At 41.4% G+C, this 24,100-nt stretch overlaps 1 protein-coding gene across 3 annotated transcripts in view; it reads left to right on the top strand.

Moving 5' to 3' along the window:
- Nucleotides 1-23,859, top strand: part of BTRC (beta-transducin repeat containing E3 ubiquitin protein ligase) — a 120,900-nt gene extending 97,041 nt beyond the window's left edge. For all 3 annotated transcript variants that reach the window (XM_069019878.1, XM_069019877.1, XM_069019879.1), the window contains 12 exons: nucleotides 59-290; nucleotides 4,848-5,034; nucleotides 8,929-9,025; nucleotides 9,900-10,037; nucleotides 10,520-10,638; nucleotides 10,777-10,833; nucleotides 12,947-13,196; nucleotides 13,855-13,973; nucleotides 18,190-18,300; nucleotides 18,909-18,987; nucleotides 22,248-22,441; nucleotides 23,466-23,859. In XM_069019878.1, coding sequence (XP_068875979.1) covers nucleotides 59-290; nucleotides 4,848-5,034; nucleotides 8,929-9,025; nucleotides 9,900-10,037; nucleotides 10,520-10,638; nucleotides 10,777-10,833; nucleotides 12,947-13,196; nucleotides 13,855-13,973; nucleotides 18,190-18,300; nucleotides 18,909-18,987; nucleotides 22,248-22,409 — 1,551 coding nt within the window. In that variant the 3' untranslated portion in view covers nucleotides 22,410-22,441; nucleotides 23,466-23,859. The remainder of the gene's footprint in view (nucleotides 1-58; nucleotides 291-4,847; nucleotides 5,035-8,928; nucleotides 9,026-9,899; nucleotides 10,038-10,519; nucleotides 10,639-10,776; nucleotides 10,834-12,946; nucleotides 13,197-13,854; nucleotides 13,974-18,189; nucleotides 18,301-18,908; nucleotides 18,988-22,247; nucleotides 22,442-23,465) is intronic.
- Nucleotides 23,860-24,100: the final 241 nt, after the last annotated feature.

Genomic DNA, 24,100 nt, shown 5'->3' with positions numbered 1-24,100 from the left:
TGCTTGTGTTTCTTCTTGTATGTGTTATTTGGGTTGTTCCTCTCCTTCCTGTTTACAGACAAAACTTGCCAATGGCACTTCCAGTATGATTGTGCCCAAGCAAAGAAAACTGTCTGCAAGCTATGAGAAGGAGAAGGAGCTTTGCGTCAAGTACTTTGAACAGTGGTCCGAGTCCGACCAGGTGGAGTTTGTGGAGCACCTCATCTCCCAGATGTGTCACTACCAGCACGGGCACATAAACTCATACCTCAAACCCATGTTACAGCGGGACTTCATCACTGCACTGCCAGGTATTTCTGCAGGCAGAGGGAGCTTGCTCCCTGTCTTTCAAAAAACTATTCCACCTCACCCTGCCCTGCTGGAGAGGTCTCTTGTAGGGTCAGTTTGCAAAACAGATAATAGCTTTTGAATGAAAAGTTCTATACCAATATGAAATGTAATATTTTAATTTGTATTTTAATTTGTATTCCTGCTGTGTCTCAAGGCATGATCTAACACCGTCATGGTTTGTCTAGGAGTAAGTGATAGCTAATCTGTGTATTGTAAGAGTAGTTATCCCAAGCCACGGGGCAAGTAGTGGTACTCTTAATGCCCACAACAATGCATGAATAACAAAAATTTTTTAAATTAAAACTACTACTCTTTCTGGTTGCTCAGCTGAGGTTTTCCCTTTTCTTATTTAGATATTTGTCTCTCTTTTCTACTGAAACAACTTCCTGCAGCCATTGCTTTGATTATCTGTTTATCACTAATAGAAAATGGAGGGCATAAGAGCAAAAGATGGAAGTGTTCTGTTTTTTACACCTTTGTAGTGCTTTCCATTGAAAATATTATCCCAGCTGTTCTCAGATGTGGCATTGGGCAGATCTCACAGAATGCACACATAAAGTAGTGTACATACAGTTTTTTATTGTCCCTGTCTTATAGATGGGAAAACTAAGGTGGTGGAAGATTAGGTATATACAGCAATAGAGTTTCAGAACCAAACAGAAATTCCTGGCTCTTTGGCCATATTTTTTCAGATCATTAGATCGTACCTCTGTAGACAGATACATAGATAATAGATTAGCATTCCCATGCCATAGGTCCTTAGTTTGAGAGGGACCTGAGCAAGAAATGGTACAGGTGTTGTCTCTAAACATCTAGTTGAAGAGAGGTGCTTCTTGCCAAAAGCTTATTCTGTGAATACCTTCAGAGAACTGCGGAACCCTTGGCAATTTGATCAGTCCAGTCATTTGATCATTCTTCGGAAGGGAGTTCTCAACATGAAATATAAGTTCTAGCCTTAAAAGATGGAAAAAAGTATGTTTAACTGTGAATTGTGTAAAGCATAAAGGCACTGCAGGAGGTTTGCTATGAAGTTAAATAGGTAGACTCATTGGATTTTAAGCTCATTGTGCCCAGTAATCAAATGGCTGTTGTAGCATTAAAAAAAAATCTTAGTTATGCTAAGTACCTGCTTTATGTTAGTTTTTAGTAGTCCAATGGCAATAATCTCATGTACTTAGAGCAGCATTATAACTTGTGGAGCTGCTCTGTTTCAGAAAAATAGGAAGTGTTTGGAAACTGCATTGCTTTCCCTACTTTTAAAGAGGAAGTATACATGTAGTTACATACACATTTTTTCCAGGTCTTTCTCCACAGAACCCCATGAAAGTAAGCCAACACATCTCACTGCACTTGGTTAATTTCTTTCTACAGGGCTTTTTCTGAGAATTTTGGGCAGATGCTATAAATACTTCTAGAGACATTCCAAATTTCCTAGCGATACCATATTAGTTACTGGTCTATTCACAGTTGCCCAGGAAGCAGCTGATTTTACTCTATCAGAATGCAGAATAAATAGGAATCAAGCAGCTAATATGTGAGTATTTTAATAGTTGGGGGAAATATGTGCATAAATAATGTATGTACATCAATCTGCATACTTGCAAAGTGCAAATGTCCTACTGGATATAGCTCTAAGGGAGAAAATTAATGGCAAGGAATTACACTGGCACAGACTCCACAGTCTGTGCAGGATATCCTGAGTATAAGCAGGTTCTAATGAGGGGAATGGGAAGGGAGGAAGGTAAGAAACTGCCTAGGAAAGAGTGATGAACCTAAAATTCTAAATAAAGTCATATAATGAAAAAAACCCCCTAAACTCTGTAAGTATTTTTTAGCTTTCTGAAATTCTCAAGTGTTCAGTACTCTGGTTTCATTTTTACTACTTCATTCTCTCCTTCTCTCCCCCTTGAGTGAATAAAACAATAAAGCTACTTCAAAATCATGAGGTATCTTATCTCTGTCCTCCTAGCATGGTCCCAAAGAATGACCAGAATTAAAGGTAGTTTTAGATCATGGGCATGTTTTACTAACATAGAGTAAAGTTGGCTCAGATTATTTTCCCAGTGCTTTGAACAGAATTAAGGTTGTTTGAAAAATACAGCTTAACTGTGTACTTAACAAAGTTTGTTCCATTTCTGAAAAATACGGCTTAGCATTTTCAAGCTGTTTAACATTTTTTATGAGGAAAGTAATTTTGATAAGGATTTCGTGTGTGAAATAACTGCAACATTCTTGTTGGTTTGTAGGGCTGAAGAGCTAATTGTGTTTCACATCCATGTGGCAAAAACTTCTGTAAGCAGAGTCCTCCCTTTTTAAGGAAGCAGTGCTTTGTTAGATACATGCCTCAGTGAGTTGTGCTGTTCCTAAGAAACAAAATAATGAAATTGAGTCTGCAACCAGGCCAAAATAGCTCTGCCCATCCACTTATCATAAATGTGAGGAGGAGAGGCCAGAACATTAGTATTCCTTCTCTGCAAAGGGTCTACTATCAATGCTGAAGGATGATTTAAGGACATGGCAGTAGTTACAGCACCCTGCAGCTAAGATCTGAAGTGCAACTCCTGATGAAACAGGAAGGGCACATGAGTGAAGAGTACTGTGCCCAAGTGGTGCAGTGTAGCCCTGCTTCCTAAAGCCACCAGTTGTTCCCCATATAAAAAATGAATTCCTCCTGTGACGCTGCTGACTTAAAGCCACCTGTAAGCATACTATGCAGGCAGGCATTTGTAAGTGTCTGGTGGGTCTGCAGAAGTCTGTGAGCCCACTGGAAGCAACACAGAAATCTGCCATTTCCACCCAAAGCTGCAGGAACAGGGCAACAGGATGTCCCTCACTACCCTGCCAGTTGTGGAGTTCCTGCAAATTCCAGTTCACATTCACTAAAACATTGTCTCCCTCTTTCTGCAGTTTGCTGTGGAGTCAATCTAAATTTACGAACACTTTCTTTTTTTTTTAATACTGGTTGTACATGTCTTTTCAGATTAAATACATAATAAAGGTTGATGACGCTTTTATTTTGCAGGCTGATATCTAATTTTACATCTATAAAGATAAATGTCAGACCTCTTTCTCCACTTTCTGGTTGTGCCCAGTATCGTTCACATGCTTTTTCAACATAAAGATTGAAGCATAAAATGCTGAGCAGAATGTCTTACCCAAAGTGTATTCTAAGTTGAGCAAATTTGAAAGCAGCAGGAGGAGGCATGCTGAATTGTCTCATTTTCATGCAGTGGGAGATAATTTTGAAATCTTTTCATTAAGGAAGAAAAAGGTTGGGCCATTTGTATGTCATGAACTCCAATCCAAGTCAGCTGGTTGCAACCAGTTTGGGTTTGCAGAAGTACAGACATGTGATTGTAAAAATGCACTTACTGCCTTTTCTTTCCCTCTCACAAGCAGGGCCTGGTATTTGAGGCTGTTGTTTTAAAAGCAAGAAAACATGTATTTAACTTTGTCCCAGTTGTGAACCAGAGGGCAGATGCATGTAATACCAATCTGCCATGCTCCCTTTTTGGTTGGACTGAACGTTATGCCTGAGGGATGATGTGGTCTAAACTTTCACAAAGCATCTGAAATTTAACCTGTGAAGTGAGATAATGTCTTGGTGGTGTGTCTCACTCGTGAATTAAACAGCCTTCAAGAGAAGCTATATTTGCACAACTTCTCATTTTAAAGGCATCTTGTTTTCCTGAAGCCTTGCTGGTGATTAAATTTGAGTTGGTAAGGGCACATTTTTACTGACTACATCCATCCAGTTAAGGAACGTAGCATAACCTTTCCTGCCCCCAGCTACGTAGACATTACATTGAGCTGTTTGGTGCTAACCAGGCAATTGCTTTACATTTCACTCCAGCCATGTTGAAGTAAAGCCAGTCCTGGTATTCATACCAGGAAATGATATTATTTTGGTTCATATTTTTCCTTCACCCACTAAAATAAATGAAACTAGCAAACCTGCTTCACTTTCTCTTTACATAGCCTCTCCTTTCCTCTTGACATCCCTGTGCATCTGCATATCCTTCCCTCCCCCTGTCTAAAGGTACCACTACCCTTCAGGGCACACATTGGGAATATATATTTTTTTTCTTCATTACATTTAAAAGCTACTGCTTTAGCAAAAACAGCTTTTGAGCTGTTGCAACATGAGAACAGCTGTAGCAGTGAGATGAGAAATGGTCCTAATATAGAGAGATTTTGGGGGCCGCGTTGCTGAGTTGGAAATGCCATCCATAGAATATCCCCCTAGTGCTAAAACCCATTGAAATAGATTGGAATGACTTCTTGGATTCTTTATTATTTTTAATGACTTGTTGTGCTATATCCAAAGGAAGTTGGAGAACACTGCTCACTCTGAACTTAGCCTCAAATGCTCTTCTGTGCATTTGGTCCAGCTGCGCATGCAGAAGAGGAGTTGGGAGAGTGTATCTTTGTACTAGCAGGGGGAGTTGTTTAAAACTCTTTGTCTGTTCAGCAAATAATCTTCTTCTGTTGTTGTTATTGTTGTTGTTCTCCCCCAGCTCGGGGATTGGATCACATTGCTGAGAACATTCTGTCATACCTGGATGCCAAATCTTTGTGTGCTGCTGAGCTGGTGTGCAAGGAGTGGTACCGGGTGACATCGGATGGGATGCTGTGGAAGAAGCTCATTGAGAGAATGGTCAGGACAGACTCCCTGTGGAGGGGTTTGTCAGAGAGGAGAGGATGGTAAGGAAACTGAATCTTCACCTGTTTCGCCCCCATTCAGGACAGTAGGGGTTGTGTGTTTCAAACCATATTTGAAGAGGGTTATTCACTACATTGAAACATTATGTTGGTTCCAAACGTGACAGTTGCTTACATCAAAGATCAGGGTTTGGGGAGTTAGGGTATCATTTGGCAATGTGGGGGATTTTTTCCTCACCTTCCTCATCTGATCATGCTCTTACCCCACTGTGAGAAGTGAGATATACAAACTGAGATTTTTACACCCAGCTGTCATTCAGTTCAAATTAAGAAGCTGTGTGTGCCTCGGGGGAACCCTAGACCGGTCAGCAGTTCAGAGCAGAAGAGCTTTTTCAGGAGTGGCAGTAGGGCAGCATGTGCTATGAATTAGTTCTTTCCTGATAGGTCTGTTTGTTTCCCTCAGCAGATTTTCATTGTTAGATATCTGTTTAATTTTCAAACTGGAAGCTGAGGGTAGGTACCACGGAGAATAGGGGACTTTAGAAATGCAGATAGATTAGTTAATAATCATCTGGAATAGCCTTACTACAAATGTAGGTCTCACTCAAGTTTGAATCTGCTCTGCTAACATTTCATTAGAACTTTCCCTCTCAGGGGTACACCCTTTAATACATAATTTTCTTTTCCAAGGGTGTCCCTAGGATGTTGGCAGAAGGGAAACTGGGTATGAATATTTCATAAACAAGATAAAAGTGACAGCTCAGGCATTTTGGTTGCTATTAAAAAGAAGAAGATACAGAGTTGCAAACAAAGACTCCTGGTTTATGGTTAATTTTGTTATACTGTTTGTCTTAGTAAGTAAAGGCAAGTAAATCAGGATTATGAGACATTCTTTAAAAATAAATACTGTTTTGATCTGCTTCCAATAGTGCAATGTTTCTAAAGAGTGTAAAATAAACACAAGCATGGCAGTGGTAACTTCTACATTTCTTTTAGTGCCTTATTCTCTCTAGGACTTCCATTTTTTCTCCCTATTTTTTGAGGTCACAGTAAGTCCTAAGGGGAGCTTGAGAGGTCACTTAGTCCCTTTTGTTTCCCATAGGCAGAGACAGGTTTTTCTTAACTCATCCCAAATGTTTGTGTTAGTTTGTTCTTAAAATCCTCTACTGATGGAGATTCCCCAGGCGATGCCTTGAAAAGGAATTCCACAGTTTCACTTTTTTACTCTTTCTAACTTCAGTGTTTGAAAGGTTTTCTTGATATCTAGGCTGTCTTCCTAGTTACACTTTGATTTGTTACATTTAACCTGCATAGGTAAGCAGGACAGTTTCTCATTCTCCTTTTTGCAGCAATCTTTTCCGTGTTGGAAGATGACCGTGTTTCCTATGTTTTGGCTGCACTAGCCAACCATAATGGTGTACTGTCTTGTCTTCTTACTATTTTTGGTTTTCTCTGTTTAGACCCTTCCCAATTACTCTACTTATTATTGGAGTATGGTGTAATCAGCTGAGTGTCTTCTGCCAAGGCCTCACTGGTGTTTTTTCCCTCCACACTTTAGAAATGACATTAGCACCAAATACTAGTCATACAGACACATGACTTTTCTAAAAGACAGGTGCAAAATTTTGCTTCTCACGTCAAGGACAGTCACCCTGTTACTGCACCTCTTCTTCAGGTTTGTCCTCACATGGGGCACCATTTGTTGAGCTTTTGATAGGATACCCTTCCTTCTTGGTCCAGGGTAAATGAGCAGAGGAGGCTGCTGTTCTGCTAAGTTTTTTATTTCATAGCCTCATAGCTTTCTTGAAGGCAGAGTTCAAGAGGGTTGCATGATGAAGCCAAGCAGCAACAGCAAACAGCAGGCAGAAAACAGCTGCTTCTTCTAGTTCTAGTTTCTCTATAATTTTTTTCTTACAGAAGTGTGTTTCTTACAGAAGTGTGCTGGAGTTTGCTTTGACACAACAAGAGCATGTTGTGCCCAAGTCTTTCAGATTGCCCTCTGGTTAACTCTATGGTAAACAGACAGAACTGTGTGGTTAAGAGATGCAGACAGGAAATACCCAGTGCAATTGCATCTCTGCAATATAGAGCATTATATCTTGTAATCAGTGCTAGCTCTGCACATGGCACAAGGAGATGACTAACTGGACAGTTCAGAATGATGGGTGACTGGTGTTATTTGGTTACAGCTCCTCAATTTGCACATGAGCTGTCTGATTTCAGCATTTGCAGCTCGTACTTTACAACAGAACTCCCCCCATTCTGCAGCTTGGCAGCCTTCACTGGCAGATTGTCAGGGAACAGTAAGGGTTACACAGATTTAGAGAAATATAAAGCAGAAGCCCAAAATCTGGGCATGCTTGTGTCCATCTGATTGAATTGGCTGGCCATCAAAACCTGCAAACAATAGTTCCTTTTATCCCAGAGCCACAGCACAATGACTACTGGGATGCCATGGAAATTCCAAGCAATCCTTCAGCTGAACAGTAAACAAGTAAATCTACATGCAGCAGGGCAGGACTTATAGGTAGCAACCAGACTTTGTGTTAGATTAGCTAGTAAAGTTAGAAAGAAAAAATAGGTTTTTAGTCACATAGCCTTGTACACAGGTTTTTGTAGACCTGCCCCAAGTTTTCCCGGATGTCTCTGAGGTATTCTGTTATCTCCAAAGAGGTTTTCATCTTCCTTGGCCAATAATATTAATTTTCATGAATGCACTTCCAGGCTGGATCACAGTAAATAGGCATCTGTCTAGTTAGTGGTTTGTCTGCATCCATGTGTGCCATCTTCACATGTGTTTGTTCCCATATGTGTGTCTGCTGGGCATTGTATTTGAAGAATCAGGTGATTGCTTTGTCCAAAGACAAAAGCACCTTTCTCTCGAGTTGTACTTAGAATACTTGATTTTAAAAAGTATCAAAAGTTTTTTTCCTGAGCATTTGTCATTTTGTTTGTCCAGTCCTGTAGTTTGGTACTGCCTTACAACCTAAAGATTTTGGTTCACTGTTTTGACCTCCCTAGTTCAAGTGCATCAGGGCAGCTAATGTACAGTCTCTGAAATGAGTTTCGAGGTATACTGTATGGAAAGGACAAGAAGGAAGTGCACAAGGAAGTATTGAACAATTAATTATGCTGTAATGGAGCAAGAGAGGGAGAAGTGGAGAGCTGGCCCAGTGTAAACTCTGTGCCTCTGATGCCAGGATTACACTCGGAGGCATTTGTGCCTCTCTCCATTTTGTAAGGCATGTTGCCAGGCAGAGCAGCAGTTAGTACGCCCATGGTGGGGTTTACTAGCTTCCACACCGTGTTTGGTGGCTTCTTAACTTCAGGATGAGGAATTAAAGTTTTTTACACAGCAGGCAGTGATTGCCGTTTACAGATTTTTTTGGTAACAAAACTCTAGCTTGGGATATGAGTATTCCAAATCAGTGTTGAAATGAGGGAGGCACCACAGATGAGGTGTTGCTTACCAAAACAGAGTAATAGCAGTAAAATGTCCATGTACCCAAACTGATACTGTTCCTGCTAATGCAGATAAAAGCTAGCCTTGAATGCCTAGTGAATTGAGGGTTTCTTGGCTTCTTTCGTTTACTTTGCATGCTTTATTTTAAAGGTGACCTCTGATAATGTGTGTGAATATTGCAGGCATGAACTGCTGTCAACCCTTACTGAGCTGAATGGGCTCATGTCCATAACAGAGAATTTATTTCCCTTCCCCAAGTTATTGGACACAGATTTTTCTTGGGTATTTCAGTGTTAAAATGCAACACTGACATGTTGCAGGGCGAACAAACAAGGAACCATCCCATCTTAATAAATTACGTTTGACTGTGAATCTGTCAGCAGTGGTTACCCATTCGTAAAATGCCAGGAGGACCTTTCTCCAAAATGCTGAAACATGATTTGTGTTCAATGGAAATGTTCTTTGTCTTCCAGGGGGCAATATCTATTTAAAAATAAACCTCCTGATGGAACTGCGCCACCCAACTCCTTCTACAGAGCACTTTACCCCAAAATTATACAGGACATAGAGGTAAGAAACAGCTGCCAGATGTGGTGGTGTTTCACTGTTGGTTTTTTAGTTTTGTTTTCTTCAAATGTTCCTGATTTATTCATGATGCTGAAGTTCTGGGGATATTAGATTGCAGTGTAGTATTTCATTAAATCTGACATGTCTGTGTTTGTCTGGAGTTTGTAGATCTGGGATAGTTACATAAGATCCTGCTGCTCCTTTAGACAGAGGATGAGTTGGATTGTTCATGAGCTGTTTGCAGGTGGAGTCTCCACACTTTTCACATCCGATATCACAGCGTCACTGCAACATCTTGGTTTTCTCTTTTCCGCAGTACTTTGCTCCTCCCAGTGCAATGAGACCTAAATGTTACAGGAAGATATCAAGAACTGAGGCAAGGAGAAAGTGCATCCCTAAAGTCTGCAATCCTAAGACTCAGGGAAACAGGAAGCAGCTGAGCATGTTTTCCTTGCATTTAGTGTGAGCAAAATGGCATGTTCTGGTTGTTTCCTAAAGGCAGAAGCAGTGCTCAGGCACTATTGTGACAAGTTTGTGCAAGCACTTAGAGCTCAACTGAGACTTTCTCTTCAGTTGTTTAGCTGTCAAGTCACAGGGGGTTAAAGGCTGGAGATAGAAAAGAGCTTTTAGGTTACTTCTTCCTCACCATTCTCAACAGCACAGTCTAGTTTAGCCAAAATAGGTTTTCCAAGCATTTATCTGTTTAATTGGATTTATTAAATGTATTCTAGAAAGCAGGTATGTCACTGTATGGGCCTGATTGCAGGAAAAAGCATGAAGAAAAGTGCTGCCTTCTCAACCAAACAAAAAAAAAAGGAAGATAGTTCCATGCTTTTTTTTTCCCCTATGTCTCATTTGTCTCCTGTCTCTCCTCAAGACAATAGAGTCGAATTGGAGGTGTGGAAGGCACAGTTTACAGAGGATCCACTGCCGAAGTGAGACAAGCAAAGGGGTTTATTGTTTACAGTATGACGATCAGAAGATAGTAAGCGGTCTACGAGACAATACTATTAAGGTGAGAATGCTCCATCATGGCATACTAATGGCTTGGAGTGCCTATGCCATAAATAATAGTGTCCTAATTTCAGTGACACCTACCCAGTCTCTTGTTAGTAACCTAGCCTTCTCCTTCCCCTTCCCCCATCTCCCACCAGCACGGCAGCTACGCCTCTTTTATCTGGCTAGAGAGACCCTGTTTTCAGACAGACAAGCTTTGCTAGCAGAGTTTCTGTCCGGCAGTAATTACAGGCTGTGTAATTACTGGGCCCTATACCCTAATGAGATGGGTAAAACCAATATTCATAGTAAAGCCAGTAATAGCAAAGATGTCAATGTATTGCACCAAAGAGCCTGTAGAAGATTCTACAGATGCCACTAAAGGCGTTCTAAGTGCCCTGCGGATGATGTGTTGTAGTGAAAAACAGTCTAGTCAAACTAGTAAGTGCTGAAAGATTAAAACTTTACTAACTGTCTGGTTTTGAATATTTGCTGTCTTAGATCTGGGATAAGAATACATTGGAGTGCAAGCGAATTCTCACCGGACACACAGGTTCTGTCCTGTGCCTCCAGTATGATGAACGGGTGATCATTACTGGATCTTCAGACTCAACAGTCAGGTGTGTGCTTATGATTTGGACCTTTCTGTTTGTCTCTAAGATTTTAGCTTTGCAAGCTGCTGAAATGATCTCTTCTTAAATGTGTGCTGTTTAAGCAGTTCCGTGAAGTAGTTCAGCATATTTGTCCTTGTTTATCAGATGTCCATGCAAATCGCTGTCAAGGAGAAATGAGAATCTAAGCCAAGGCCAGTCAAGGTCAAGATGACTTAGGAAGGCCATCTGGCATTTCACCAAGGTTTTGCATGTTTTGGCACTCCCTGAGAATGTTATAAATTCTCCTTGAGAATAACTTTTTAAGAGTTGAAATTTTCAAAGCAAGTTTGAAGGTTTAGTCATTCATTGTCACTTAATTTTAACAAAATATGTATGACTAGCTCTCCCATGACTTTAAATTAAATTTCAGCATGATGTTTCTTTTCATTCAGTCTTTCTAACCTTTCTTTCCTTCAAGTCTCCAGCAAAAGGCTGGACACCTCAAGGTAGCACTTGTGGTGCATGCTGTGCAGTTGTGAAGTCCACTTGTCATACTAGAGGATACCAGAGAGTGTAAGACCCATACTGTAAATATAGGCACATATGGGTTAATGAATTGCAATATGAACTTGGATGTGACGGGGCAGGTCTGACTTCTCCATGTTGTTGTATACTCCCTCCTTGTCAGAGTACAAGCAATGCTCATGCAGTGAGGTTAGACACCAAAAAGCTGCATTGGTGGCCTTTTCTGGAACTATTAGCATGCATTCCTGTGGCTGCAAGCTCCTCTGTGCTTATGTGTAAACTACTACTGTAGCTAATCACTATTAAATTGAATTCCTGACATGTGATGCATGCAGTCTTGCAGCTCTGCTAGGTTTTGGGGTTCTGTCATTAGTAGGAATCCAGAATTTTGGCAACACCTCCTGCCTGGAGGTGGTGTGGGAACTGCACTGGGCTAAACAGATCGCAAAAGGAGAAGCTGATGTCTATAACAAGCACTGTCATTTTCTGTATCAGGCCAGGCAGGCCAAATTGCAGACTGGCTACTTGCCCAGGAATACTTTGTCTCCCACTGTATCTATAAATGTTTGTGCAGACCCCAGAGGCACATAGGATGCATCACTTTTATCCTTGGGTCTCCTCAGGAAGAGAGGCTTCATCCAATAGATAGTACAGATGGGCTCTTAATGCTTCTGAGATCTCAGGGATGCACTTGTCCAAAGAAGTCAGTGGGTCTCCAGCTCCTGTTCAGTTTGGCAACCCTGTCTGCAAACTGTTTGTATGTTAATGGCTCAGGTCTTCAGTTCTTTCTCCTTTGCATTTTCTAATTGGAACGCAGTTTTCTTTCTCATTTAGAGTCCATAAGTTGATGCACTTCAGTTTCCATAAGTTAGAAAATAAGACATTAGAAGTCTTTCTCACATCTTGCCTTTTCTTACTGCTTGCCTTATTGGCAGCGGAAGGTTTTAACTTCTGCAGTGTCTGATGTGTCTGATGATACAGCCATTTTCTGCTTTCATATAGTGTATCTGGGATACAGGTGTGATAGTGCCAAAAGAAATCTCTTTATGGAGGGCAAAAGAAATTTGCCAACAGAATAGCCCAAAAGAAATATTTTTAAGGCTTAAAATCTTCATTTCAAGTACTAGAGGTTCTGTATGAAGCTTCTGTCTAACGTGCATCTTAAATTATCTTTCGGTTGAAACAGTTGGTTCCAATAACATTAAATTGACATAAATGCTATGTCTTAATTTGGGTATTCAGCACATTCCTGGAATGTAGCTGTGTACCAGATGCACCGCAGGGTAAATGCAAATCATGGTGCAACTTGTGGCAATTACTTGTATTTGTTTGAAAAGAATTGTCTTGTCTTCTGCTTCTGTATAAACTGGCACTTGAGCTGATAGTCCTGTGAGATAGGTCAAAAATTAAGCCTGTCAGGGAACTTACTTCTCCACATTGACTGGAAATTAAGTGTATAATAGGCTGGCACAACCAGGAAACACCAGTCTTTAAGGCCATCAGTCTTCTAACTTTCCTCAGCACTAAATTCCCTTAATTAAAGAATGCTTTTTTCCTGGGTGCGTTATTTTTATGGTGTTAACTGCATTGCAGAGTTTTTGGCTGCTGGACTGTCTCAATGTACACATAATCAACAGATTTATCTAATACATTTTTTAATGAACTATTTAATAGATGTAGATATAACTTGTGGTGTTTGCTTCTCTAATACCACTAGAGAGTCAATTACCTCTCCCTCTCTCACTCTGCAGAAAATGCACTGTGCAGGTTTTTAACTCTCTTCTCTCTGGTTTGAAATCTGAACCTGCAGAGTGTGGGACGTGAATGCAGGCGAGATGCTGAATACCCTGATCCACCACTGCGAAGCCGTGCTGCACCTCCGCTTCAACAACGGCATGATGGTGACGTGTTCCAAAGACCGCTCCATCGCCGTGTGGGACATGGCTTCCCCGACAGACATCACCCTGAGGAGGGTGCTCGTAGGGCACCGAGCTGCCGTCAACGTAGTGGACTTTGATGACAAGTACATTGTATCAGCATCAGGTGACAGAACTATAAAGGTGAGGTGTTTCGGAGGCTTTCTGTTTGCAGCACTGGGGTATTTATTAATGAAGAACAGTGACCACACAGGGAAGATGGCCCTTGGCAGGGTCTTCCTTTAGAAGCAGTGTTCTTCCTCCTGCTCATTTGCACTCATCCCTCCTCAGTTGAGCTTGCACAACTCGTTTAGAGATCTTATGGTAAATCAGATCCAGGTACGACTGCAGTTGAAAAAGAACATTTTTTCCTGTGTTGTTTTTCTACGTGACTGCTTCCATAATCTGTTCAGTCATTTAAACAGTTGTTAGAGGGCAGCATGGGGACAAAAGTGAAGGTGAGTGGATAGGAGACACTTAAGTGTTACTGCTACGATCCCAGTCTGCAGCATTAAACCTCAGGAGAATCTATATCATGTGTAAATAATAGCCCAAGAATACTAAACCTGGAAGCTAATTTGATACTGTGTGGCAAAAATCTTCTGTGTACAATGACCCAACCTGCTATCAGTTGCAGACTATAACCACAGGTCATCAGAGGGGTAATTTTCCCAGTCTTAATGATAGCATCTTCATTAAGAGTATTCTGGATGCATCTATGTATCATACAGACACCATCTTTTGTTAGTCTCTTCGTAATAATTTTGTCTCTGTGTGGTTCCCTCCCCCCTTCCTGTCACAGGTATGGAACACTAGTACCTGCGAATTTGTGCGCACCTTAAATGGCCACAAACGAGGCATTGCATGTCTGCAGTACAGAGACAGGCTAGTAGTGAGCGGCTCTTCAGATAATACCATCAGGTGAGAGACAAACTCCTCATCGCAGAGTTCTGTGCAAGCACATTGTCTCTGGTGCCCTGGCACGTGCAGAGGTTAGGCAACTGAAGTGCTCTGTACCCTTGTCAACTTTGAAATATGCTTTCTTTGGTATAGAACATTGGGAACTACTGGAAAGAGATATTAGAAGCCTGTTTTACTGTGTTGTCTTTCATCCTCTACATCTCAAGAGTCCCATACTAATCAACAAGTTGCATCGCTCTGACAGTTCTGGTGTATGAAAGAGCTGGCAAGCACCACTTTCTGTGATGTCCTCTTGTGATATTTTAATTGGACTATGTGTCTAGTTAAAGGGGTCAGATTTGCAGTAAGAGGCATTTAATCCTCTGCAGAAATCCTCCTGGGCTCTCGCCAAACTCTTCTTGTGGTACTTGGCACCTGGTTAAGTTTGGAACAGCTGGTTTAGAGCATGAAGTTGAGTTTGCTGCCTTTTACACTTCTCCAGCTGCCCTGGTTGCAATCTGAGATTTAACTCTTTCTGGTATCACGAGCCAGAATTTCTCCCTACATCCTGCAGCTGCTGGGAGAGGGATGTCCCACTAATTTCAGGATGTACAGAACAAGCTTGAATATTAGTTTATGTGATGCAGGAAAATGGCTCTGTCATGGAAATGGGAGTAACAGCGACCTCCCTTTTCCATTTGTCATTTCTTTAAAGTAATAGTCTGCCTTCTGATAAAACTTGAAAGCTGGACAGTGTAAGCAGGAACCTTTCACTTCACATGTCAGTAATAATTTTTCCTCAGTGAGAATGATCCATGCTGTTGTTTGCCTGTGGACTTGGTTTGCAACGTGCTGCCTCTCCCTGCTCTGCATTCTGTAGGAAAACAGCGGTCCTTGGGTTGACATCACCAGGACACTGTGCCAGATTTTAGTACAGGGCTGTCTGAGAGCATGACCAGGAGAGCTGAAACTTCCATCTCTTAATCAAGGGAAGAAGTATTACAGGGACTGTGTAAGAGCAGCACCACTTGGTGACAACTTCTGCCCTTCAAAGAGAAAAAAATAAGCCTCTGCAGTTGTACTGTGAAACTTGGTCTCAGAAGTAGAGTAAGAAATAGTTAAATACTACAGCAGTTAGGGAAGGATCTAAAATATGCAATGCTAATAAAAATAAATGTCAAGATAGTGATAATGCTAAACAGGAATACAGTTACTTTTATGCTTGTATTGGACAAAATCCCTGCTTGACAGATAAATTGTGCTAGAATTTCGGGAATGTTGACAGTGAATCTTAATGGAAGTCAAGTTTAGCAGCAGTGTGATCAAAGCAAAACACTTACCTGATGCTAAAAGACAGTTTTCTCCCAGCCATTAGCAGAGGGCACAAGTCAGTGGAAGAATGATTAAGAAAAAGGTTCCTAAGTTATCTTTGTGGATGGCTTGGTGCTTTGTAGTTTTGATTTTAATCCACTACCAGATGTTGTGTGCTGGACTTCACTAGAGGCTGATACAGAACTTAAAAGTTCATTATACCTCAGGTGCAGGGAAACTTTTTTCCAGAAGATGACTTTGTGATTTCTAGGTTTGCAACTGCAAACATTAAGGACATGTGAAGTAGCTGAGACTTCTGTAGGGAGACTTCACATTGAAAAATTATTTAGGTTTTGATTTAGGCCAGAAATTTCACCAGTGTAAGAGGACACAACTACATAGACATCACTATCATTGTGCTAATTTCCATCTAGAAGGAACTTGTCCATCAAGTTTAATCCAATCACTTCAGTATCTTAGCTTCTAAGGCCAAAGTTCTCAATTGTTACAGACAAACATGGTGTAGAAAAAAGGGAATCAGAGAATTTAGTGCAAAAAAAATAAAATTAGACTATATCATCTTGGGTTAAGTTTTTAATGAGTGGTTGGTCTTCATGTGTATATTCTGTTTCTAGTATGTGCACACATAAGGATCTGATACTGATCTGTTTAGACAGCAGCATGCTAAGAGATGGGGTTTCCAACTCACCTGCCTTCTGTACATCTCCCAGCTCTGCTTTCAGGTGAATTAAAGGCTGAGATAATTGCAGACCTCCCTTTACTTCCAGAAGTTCTCCCAAACTTATAGGAAGGAAGAGTGGTGGTGTTTTTGACTGCGTACACTTTGTAGTGATTTTTTTTTTTAGTTAGTTCTCAAGCCTTAAATTTAGCTCTTTTACTGTTTGTTCCTTTGAATATTTAAAGAAGTAGAAGTTAGAGAAACTTATCAAATCTGGGAAGTACCCTTGGCACCAATTCTGCTAGAAGGCCCTACTCTTAATAGCAGTTATCCCTTTGTACGTGAAGGCCCATCTGCCACGTGACAAGGGACATGATCACCTCTTGTAATCCCATTCAGATTCAGGTAAAACCTCAGACTGGGACCTAAAAATACAGGCCTGAGTTAGTGTGATGGAGCCTCCCAGAGCTGCTGGCAATTTCAGGATCAATGGCAAGGAATGGAAACACACGGCATGAAAGTTCCTGGCACGAGATTGCTCTTCAAATCTTTCTGCACCAGTTAATCTCTGGCATTGTCCGTCCTGTTTACAGTCCTTGACAGACGTAGTGCTCTCTGACCAGCCAGAGTGCCTTTGGCTGACCTTTGCCATGGAGTTGCTTGCTCTGACCTTGACTGGTGTGCTGTACTCTAGTGAGAACTATTGGGCCCTTCACAGATTCCTGAAAGATCAACTTCACAGATTGAAGAATCACTTTGTGCTCCTTGTTGGCTTCAAACATGTGCGTAGACTTATCCTTTCTCGGTTCTACAGTGACAAAAGCGTTCTGTTCATTCCTCTGTTGTCCAAAGTGAAAGCAACTTGTTGTGGCAAGACAGCTGCAGTCATTATCCACCAGCCTTGGGCACTCATCAACTGGATCTGGATTATTCCCTGGGGAACCTCAAGAGTAAAATATGTGGGGATGGTTTATCTCTTTCTTTGTCTCTCAAGCAAAAGTGACATGACCTCTCAGCAGCTGTGGTGCTTCAGGATGTGTCACCCAGAGAAATTCCACATATTTCCCCATATTTCTCACTACTGTGAAGTTCCTGCCAGTCAGAGCACTTATTGAATGAGTATTTGAGAACATTCATGACTGCTTGCTTTCTGCTGTGTGTCAGGGAGCTGGAGCAGATATTGCTATTGCAAGACTACTGTATGAGCAGAGCATGTCTCAGCCAGAGGTGGAACACATCCAGACAATACATGTCAAAGAATTTCAGTTCTTGTAGGCAAGTAATCATTCTTTATCCATGGTAGTTGGGAGTCATGTCAAAGAGCTGGCAAAAGTATGGAAAACGAATAGACTTACTTCATAACTGTTTGAAGTGTTTAACTATTCTTCAAGGTAGCGTGTAAGTGTAAAAATTATGTATTTTCATTTATTCTCCATGCTGAAAATCCATCACAAAAGCCAAAACTCTGGGATATTTACAGTTGAGAGAATAAGGTGTTGCTGGGTCTCTTACTGCATACTGGTTTGGGTGCCAGAACCTTTTTTAAATACTGTATTATTAGAAGCAGTTCACAGAGAGCTGCAGGAGTTATTTGAGAGCAAGAAGAAAATGCATTACAAAATAATAAACACAGAGCATCCATTTTAGCTTATGCATAAGGTGCCCAGATTACAGATTAAATTTACCTTCTGGGGAAGAAATGACGAAGGAAAAGGTCTTGTTAATTCTTGTACCTCTCACCACTATTTTGATGACTTAATTTGTCTGATGGTAGTCTCCAAATCGGAAATGGGCATGTAGGGGAACAGAAAGGGGCTCATGCCCTGTGAAGGTGATCATATCAATTGAAACAAGCTGCCAAGGGGATTGGTAAGTCTCCCTCTTTTAATATCTTAAAACCAAGGCACAACACTTTTATGAAAAATGAACCTCAGTAAAATAAAGTGAGGCTTACTGTGAAGATAACTGGGAGATATCCTGTGTTACTAGAGCAGTGGATACTAGACACAACTGGTTTGTGACTCATCTCCCATTACTCCCATTACTGTAACATCATAGGGTCATGTGGAAAATCATGCATCCATTTAACTGTGGGAAAAGGAGTGATGAGTGTAGTTTGTTTCTTCTTTTTTGTTCCATTATAACCTTCATTTCCAAGTTTCCATTAACTACAAGCAAAGACCAAATGTTTCATTGCAATGCTAAGGTATTAAAAAATTCTTAATGCTTCTTTGTACTCTCTTCCAGGCTGTGGGATATCGAGTGTGGGGCATGTTTACGAGTACTGGAAGGCCATGAAGAGTTGGTGAGATGCATACGCTTTGATAACAAGAGGATAGTCAGTGGGGCATATGATGGGTGAGATTATCAGTATAGTCAATGCTTTGCATCTTCCTGTCTGTCTTAGTGTGTCTCCCATCCTGCTTTGTGCATTTTCTGTATAAATATCAGACTATCTGTCTGTCATACTAAGAGGACCTTCTCATGGCCAGTAAATGAGGACCATGCTACAGAGCATAGCTTTCATTCTTCTTTCGAAATAAGTCCATGTGATTTGATGTGTGTGGTCCAGTTCTTTTGCTTGTAAGAATATCTGACCAACTCAACCTGAAACCTCTTCCAGCTCAACCACTTGTAAGAACAATCTTTCCCATCTGTGGTTATGTCTGCAGGACCATTTGCCATTACAGACTAGATGTCTGCACTCCCGTGTGTTTCTGTTAGCTATTACTACCTGCTTTTTATGTGTTTTACTTTGTTGACAGCATCTCTTTCCCTCCCATTAAGTTCTATAAGCTTTACAAAGGGGAAATGCAAGAACCAGGTCTCAAGAGCAGAAGGATTGCTGTAATTTTCCTTAAACTGGTGCATTAGCTAAGTTGTACTAACAGTTATTTTTTTTCCGTGAGTACTTGCTCTTTTCTCTTTAACAGAACCATGGTGTTTGTCTATTTTTCAACCACTAGGAAAATTAAAGTATGGGATCTTGTGGCTGCTTTGGATCCCCGTGCTCCAGCAGGGACCCTCTGCTTGCGAACCCTTGTGGTAAGAGCTTTTGATAGAGGTGTTGAAAAAAGTGTGCTTGTTCAGGGCTATCTTGAGCTGTGAAAACTCATCCTCCAGTCTGCAGGATCTTGAAATAATTTCTAGGGGTCTGGTTTTTTTTGGGTGTCCAGCTTTTTTTTAACTTTGCAAGCATTAAAAGTTAGAATCTCTGGACTTTTTAACAGTTTTATTCTGTGATTTGAAGTTAATAACTGAAGCCATTTCTGAACTCATCTTTGGAATCCATGGGCCAATGGGTTTACATTAACCTGTGTGTACCTGGTAGTACACGATGCAGCAGTAAGTTCTCTGAATTGTTGACGTGAAATTTCTTAAAAATACTGCATTCCAAATTTGAGGGATGGGAACAAAAACACCCTTGGGATTGCTTTTAACAGCCTTTTGGGTGTTTAAAGAAAAAGCAGGTAAGGACTGAAACAGTAAAATCGTCTTATGCTTAAACAATAATTGCTCTTTTCATCCTGTGCACTGCTTTCTAGTGCAGGTCTGTGATGGTGTGGTTAAAATGTTATTGTGTGAGTGTTAACAACATTCACAGTCATGTTTAACAGCTCTGCTTGGTCTTGCAATAATGTGGGAAAGTTGTGAGAAGAATACCAGGATAGCCAAGGCCTTGGGATGGTTCCTGTAAGTGTTCCTCCACCACATTCAACCCAAAAAAATGGCACTGTTGCTGGGGATAAAGCAAGATTTCAACCAGTACCAAAATCTCATTGAAAAAGAAGTACTATATGTTTTTATTTCTTAGCTTGGAAGTGTTTAGGCAGTGTTTGGGTTGGTATATGTTAGACCTTTTCCTGCTGTGGCACGTGACTGTAGTCTGTGCTCTAAAACAGGATCGTACCAAGGCTGTCTGATTCTCCAAAAGTGTGGTTACCTCTCACCAGCTGAGCTGTGCTGGCTGACCTTCTGCACACTCATCAACCACCTGAATTGCTCCTGTTGTTGTAGATTTCACTGAAGTACTTTACATCACATTTGGTGCAGGCTGTGAGGTTACTAGGACGCAGCTCAGGTAGTAAGATCATTAAGCCATGCTACCTTCTCCAATCATGTATTTGGACCATCAGCTACAGGGTAAGAGTCCATGAGAGCTTTGGATGCCCACAGGTACTATGTTGAAAAACCTTCTTGTTAGCCAGATAGAAGCGCAAATAGTTTCATGGCTGAAATCCAGTCATTGGTCACCCTGTTCCAAGCTGTGGAACAATTCTGGGTCCATGAGCTCATATCCTGAGAGTCTAAGACTTAAGCTTGATATTAGCAGTGTTTCTGCTCCAGCCTGAGACAAATGTGTGCCTAGTAACCTGTAGACTTAATTTAACTGGTGTGATTTCCTCTGCATTTTCCAGCAGTGGACAGCCAAAGTGCCCTAGCTAATTATATTATAAATCAGAAGTGGTGGGATGGAAACACTGTAGGAATCTCAACACATGGATACTCATAAATCCCTGTTTGATAGCAATGGAGGGGGCCAAAAGCTGGGTGGGGAGCAGAGGAAGCTGTTGCAGTGCTTTTAGGACTTCTATGACAACAGGGTGTCCTTATACCCGCTTACCCATGGTTTGGGTTTTTTTCCTCTTCCCTCGTCCTCCAAAATTAAACCTGGCTGCACAATGAACATCATGAGTCTCCTGCTGCTTGTGTTCAATTTTCAAACAGTAGGAGGAAAGTGCACAGATAACAAATGTTCGCTGCATGCCAGGTCCCTTCCAGTTTTGTCTTCCGTTAGCTGGAACAGTGGCCACATGAATTTGACAGAAGCTTTCCATGAACAGAATAAGCTCACAGTTCAGCTTTCCTTATGACCTAAACAGTCCAGCTAGGGCAGCCTTTCTAGTCCACAGTGACTGGATCAAAAAGGGAGTTTTGAAAACAGCTTTTGAAAGTACCTCTCCCTCTTTCTCTCTCTCTCTCTCTCTCTCTCTCTCTCTCCCCCCCTCCATCTCTGTGAGTAATCTGTCAGTGGATCTGACTGTTGCAATGATACTTTTTGGAAGAACTTCTTTACTGCTACAACACAAAATCTGGAAAAACACTTCCCTTAGGAATAGGTGGGAAGACAGAAACTCCTTAAGGAGTTTATAAGACAAATTCAAGCTATACTTTGAAGATCAAAAAGGTTCCATTGATTAGAAATTCTAAAAAAATTATCTTAGAATCTGACTTATGTAAGCATTTATTTTCAGATAATTTTGATGGAAAGATTCAGAAATTCACTTTAAAGCAGCTATTGTGTTTTGTAAACTGAGCTGTATTTTTGTAGTCTTGTGCTATATGACAAAGGCTTTCCTTTCCGTAGCTAGCAATTCTCTTTTGCCTAAATGAGAAACCTGTAATTTCAGTATTAAAGTGTTTTAAGACATGTTTTTTTCCTGACCCTCAGAAGCCCCTCACAATGGGTGAGAACTAAAGAGAAATGTGTGTTTGTGGAAGAGATAGGGCTCACCCTCGCTGCACAGTTTCTGTTCCCTGATGACCGAGGAGGAGGCTACTGCTCTTGGAGTGTTGTGAGCACCAAGAGAAAATAGGCAACACAAAAGGGAAAGCAGAGTGGATTTGCTCTGTGATATCCAGGATCCTGCCATTGCCTCCTGTTAATTATGATCTGAACTCTTGCCAAATCATCATGCCGTTTCCACTCATTTGGTGCCTCGGAGCAGAATGCAAACTGCCTATAAAGAATGCCCTTTCTAGATCATATTTTTAGAACTGCTTAGGAGGAATTACTACTGTGTCACTGGACTTTACAACAGGCTCCTTAGTGTCCTCCAGGGTTAAGCTGTTTCCTCTTTAGCAATGGCAAGGATGCCAAGTCTTGAATGCAAAGTTCTCATCTCTTCCCCTGTAACCTACTGCACCTGGGAATGCTGTAATTTCAGGACGAGTGTTGCCATGGAATAAGGAAGACAGTGCACCTGTCAGCCTCACCAGATGGAATTATGTGGTGGAGGGAGTTTGGTTTGTTCTGCACAATGTGTGTCTAATATTGGGATTTAAGGAGTAGTGGGACAACTGTAATGTAAACTTCCTGCAAGTCAAGTACTCAGATATGGCAAACCCTTTTCCTTGAGAGAGGATTAAATTTATTCTCTGTGATGGTGATGCAGTGTGTCATGTGGGGTTTACTGAGAAATTAATATAACACTAAAATCAAGCCCAAGTTCATCTTCCCTGCTCCATCCCAGGTGCCAGCTAGTTTGCAAAGTAACATGCTGTGTCTCCTGCTGGCATTTCAGGAGCATTCTGGAAGAGTCTTTCGACTTCAGTTTGATGAGTTCCAGATCGTCAGCAGCTCACATGATGACACCATCCTCATCTGGGATTTTCTGAATGACCCAGCTGCCCAGGCAGAATCCACTCGTTCCCCGTCCAGAACATACACCTACATCTCCAGATAAATAACACTACACTGTACCTCACACTCGCACAGGTAAAAAAAAAGAAATAAAAAGCTTTAAAAAATAAGCTGAGGCTCAAAGGTGACACTGGAGGTAGTGTGAGCCTGCTGCTTGAATAACTGGCTGGGTCTATCAGTGTTTCACATCTTGGTTATACAGTAATTACAGTGTCCTGTAAAAGGACAGGAATGCTTCTGATACCTTAGAATAGGGATTTTATTTTAGGATTTGTGACATGTGGTGCCTATGACTCCCACTGAAGAACTCCTCCTCCTCTGTCCATCATCATCAATAATTAAATCAGTTATACTGCTGTCCAGAAGGAAGAAGGGGTTTCTGCAGAGCGAGTAGAGCAGCTGCTGCCTAACAAGAGAATGCAGATGGCCTGACCCTGGGCAGTTGTCACCAGGCAGGAGGGTTTTGCCAAGAACCTCCCTCTGAAGTGATGACCATTCTCCTCACTCTGCAGCAAGCTGATTCAGGATTACAGTTTGGCTAGGGAAGGAGACACTGAGGGACAAGCACAAGCCCAGGCAAATTAAATCGAGATGCATCAATGTGCAAAATAATTTACTGATAGGGCATAGCCCTTGTTCTCTCTTGCATAGCATGGATGTTAAATTATTCATATCAGAGCCTGGTTGGTTTGCTCATCACCTTTTGTCTTGGCCAGCACAGTGGGGGGAGGACAAAATGTTTCATATGTTTGGGTCAGTTGTAGAGTGAATTTGATGCATATGAGTGAAGTGGGATAACATGATTGCCTGCGTGGGTGGGTACATGTGCAATTACTGTTAAGAGCAGTAAACATGAGAGAGAAGAATGGCAGAAGAGCTGACAGGCTTCTGCAAAGGGGTGTCCACAGTGACATTTTCCCATGAAAATGCTCTGTCATGGGGCACATCCTGTATCCTTTTCGGTAACTGTACAGTGATGCTCTGGACCTGTCAGATCTTGATTTTCTCAAACACTCTGGTCAATCAGATGTTATTTTAAATCATTAAAAGGCTTAGTATGAATGGGGTTTGTTTGGTTTGTTCTGTTTTTTGTTCCCAGGACTCATTTAAGCTGCAGTATTTAAATGCCAGGACAAAAGAACTATCCATGTAACCAATACTTGCTGAAGAGAGAGGCTCTCAGACTTGTTTCTGGAACAAAGTTGGCATGCGGTTGATCTCAGACAGGGTCTACTCAGCGCGGCTGACTGCTAAAGTGCTGCTATATCAGAAGATGACTTTTATCTTTCATGAACAGTTAACATTTTTAAACCTTCCCATCCCTTTCTTCCCTCATTCCCCTCTTCATGTTCACTCTTCCCTTTACCCCATTTGGTTCCCCTCCAAGCCCAATCACCAATGTCCTATGAATATATTTAAGATGTTGCCAGAATGTGTTGCTTTGCTGTTAAGCAGAAGACTTACAGCCACAGTGCATCCTGCTGAGAGTCACTTCAGGGTGGGTGGGAGGGTGGGTGGGGAGGAGGCTGCTACTCAGGCTGAAGTCAATATCCATTGCTAGGCCTTTGAAAAAGCATTCAGCTCTGAAGAGCAACAGAAACACTTATAACAGCCAGACCATCACCCCCCCAACCCCAGCGTCCCTGTGGCTTTTGGCTGTTCTGACTGCAGGCTTATTTTTTTGTGGAGAGAGGACCCTTTAAATTTGACTATTATGAGCCAAATCCATCTCTT

The sequence above is a fragment of the Aphelocoma coerulescens genome, chromosome 6, assembly GCF_041296385.1.
Source record: "Aphelocoma coerulescens isolate FSJ_1873_10779 chromosome 6, UR_Acoe_1.0, whole genome shotgun sequence".
In the NCBI taxonomy this organism is placed as follows: domain Eukaryota; kingdom Metazoa; phylum Chordata; class Aves; order Passeriformes; family Corvidae; genus Aphelocoma; species Aphelocoma coerulescens.
Note: the sequence above shows the minus strand (reverse complement) of the source record. Positions and strands in the feature narration are given on the sequence as shown.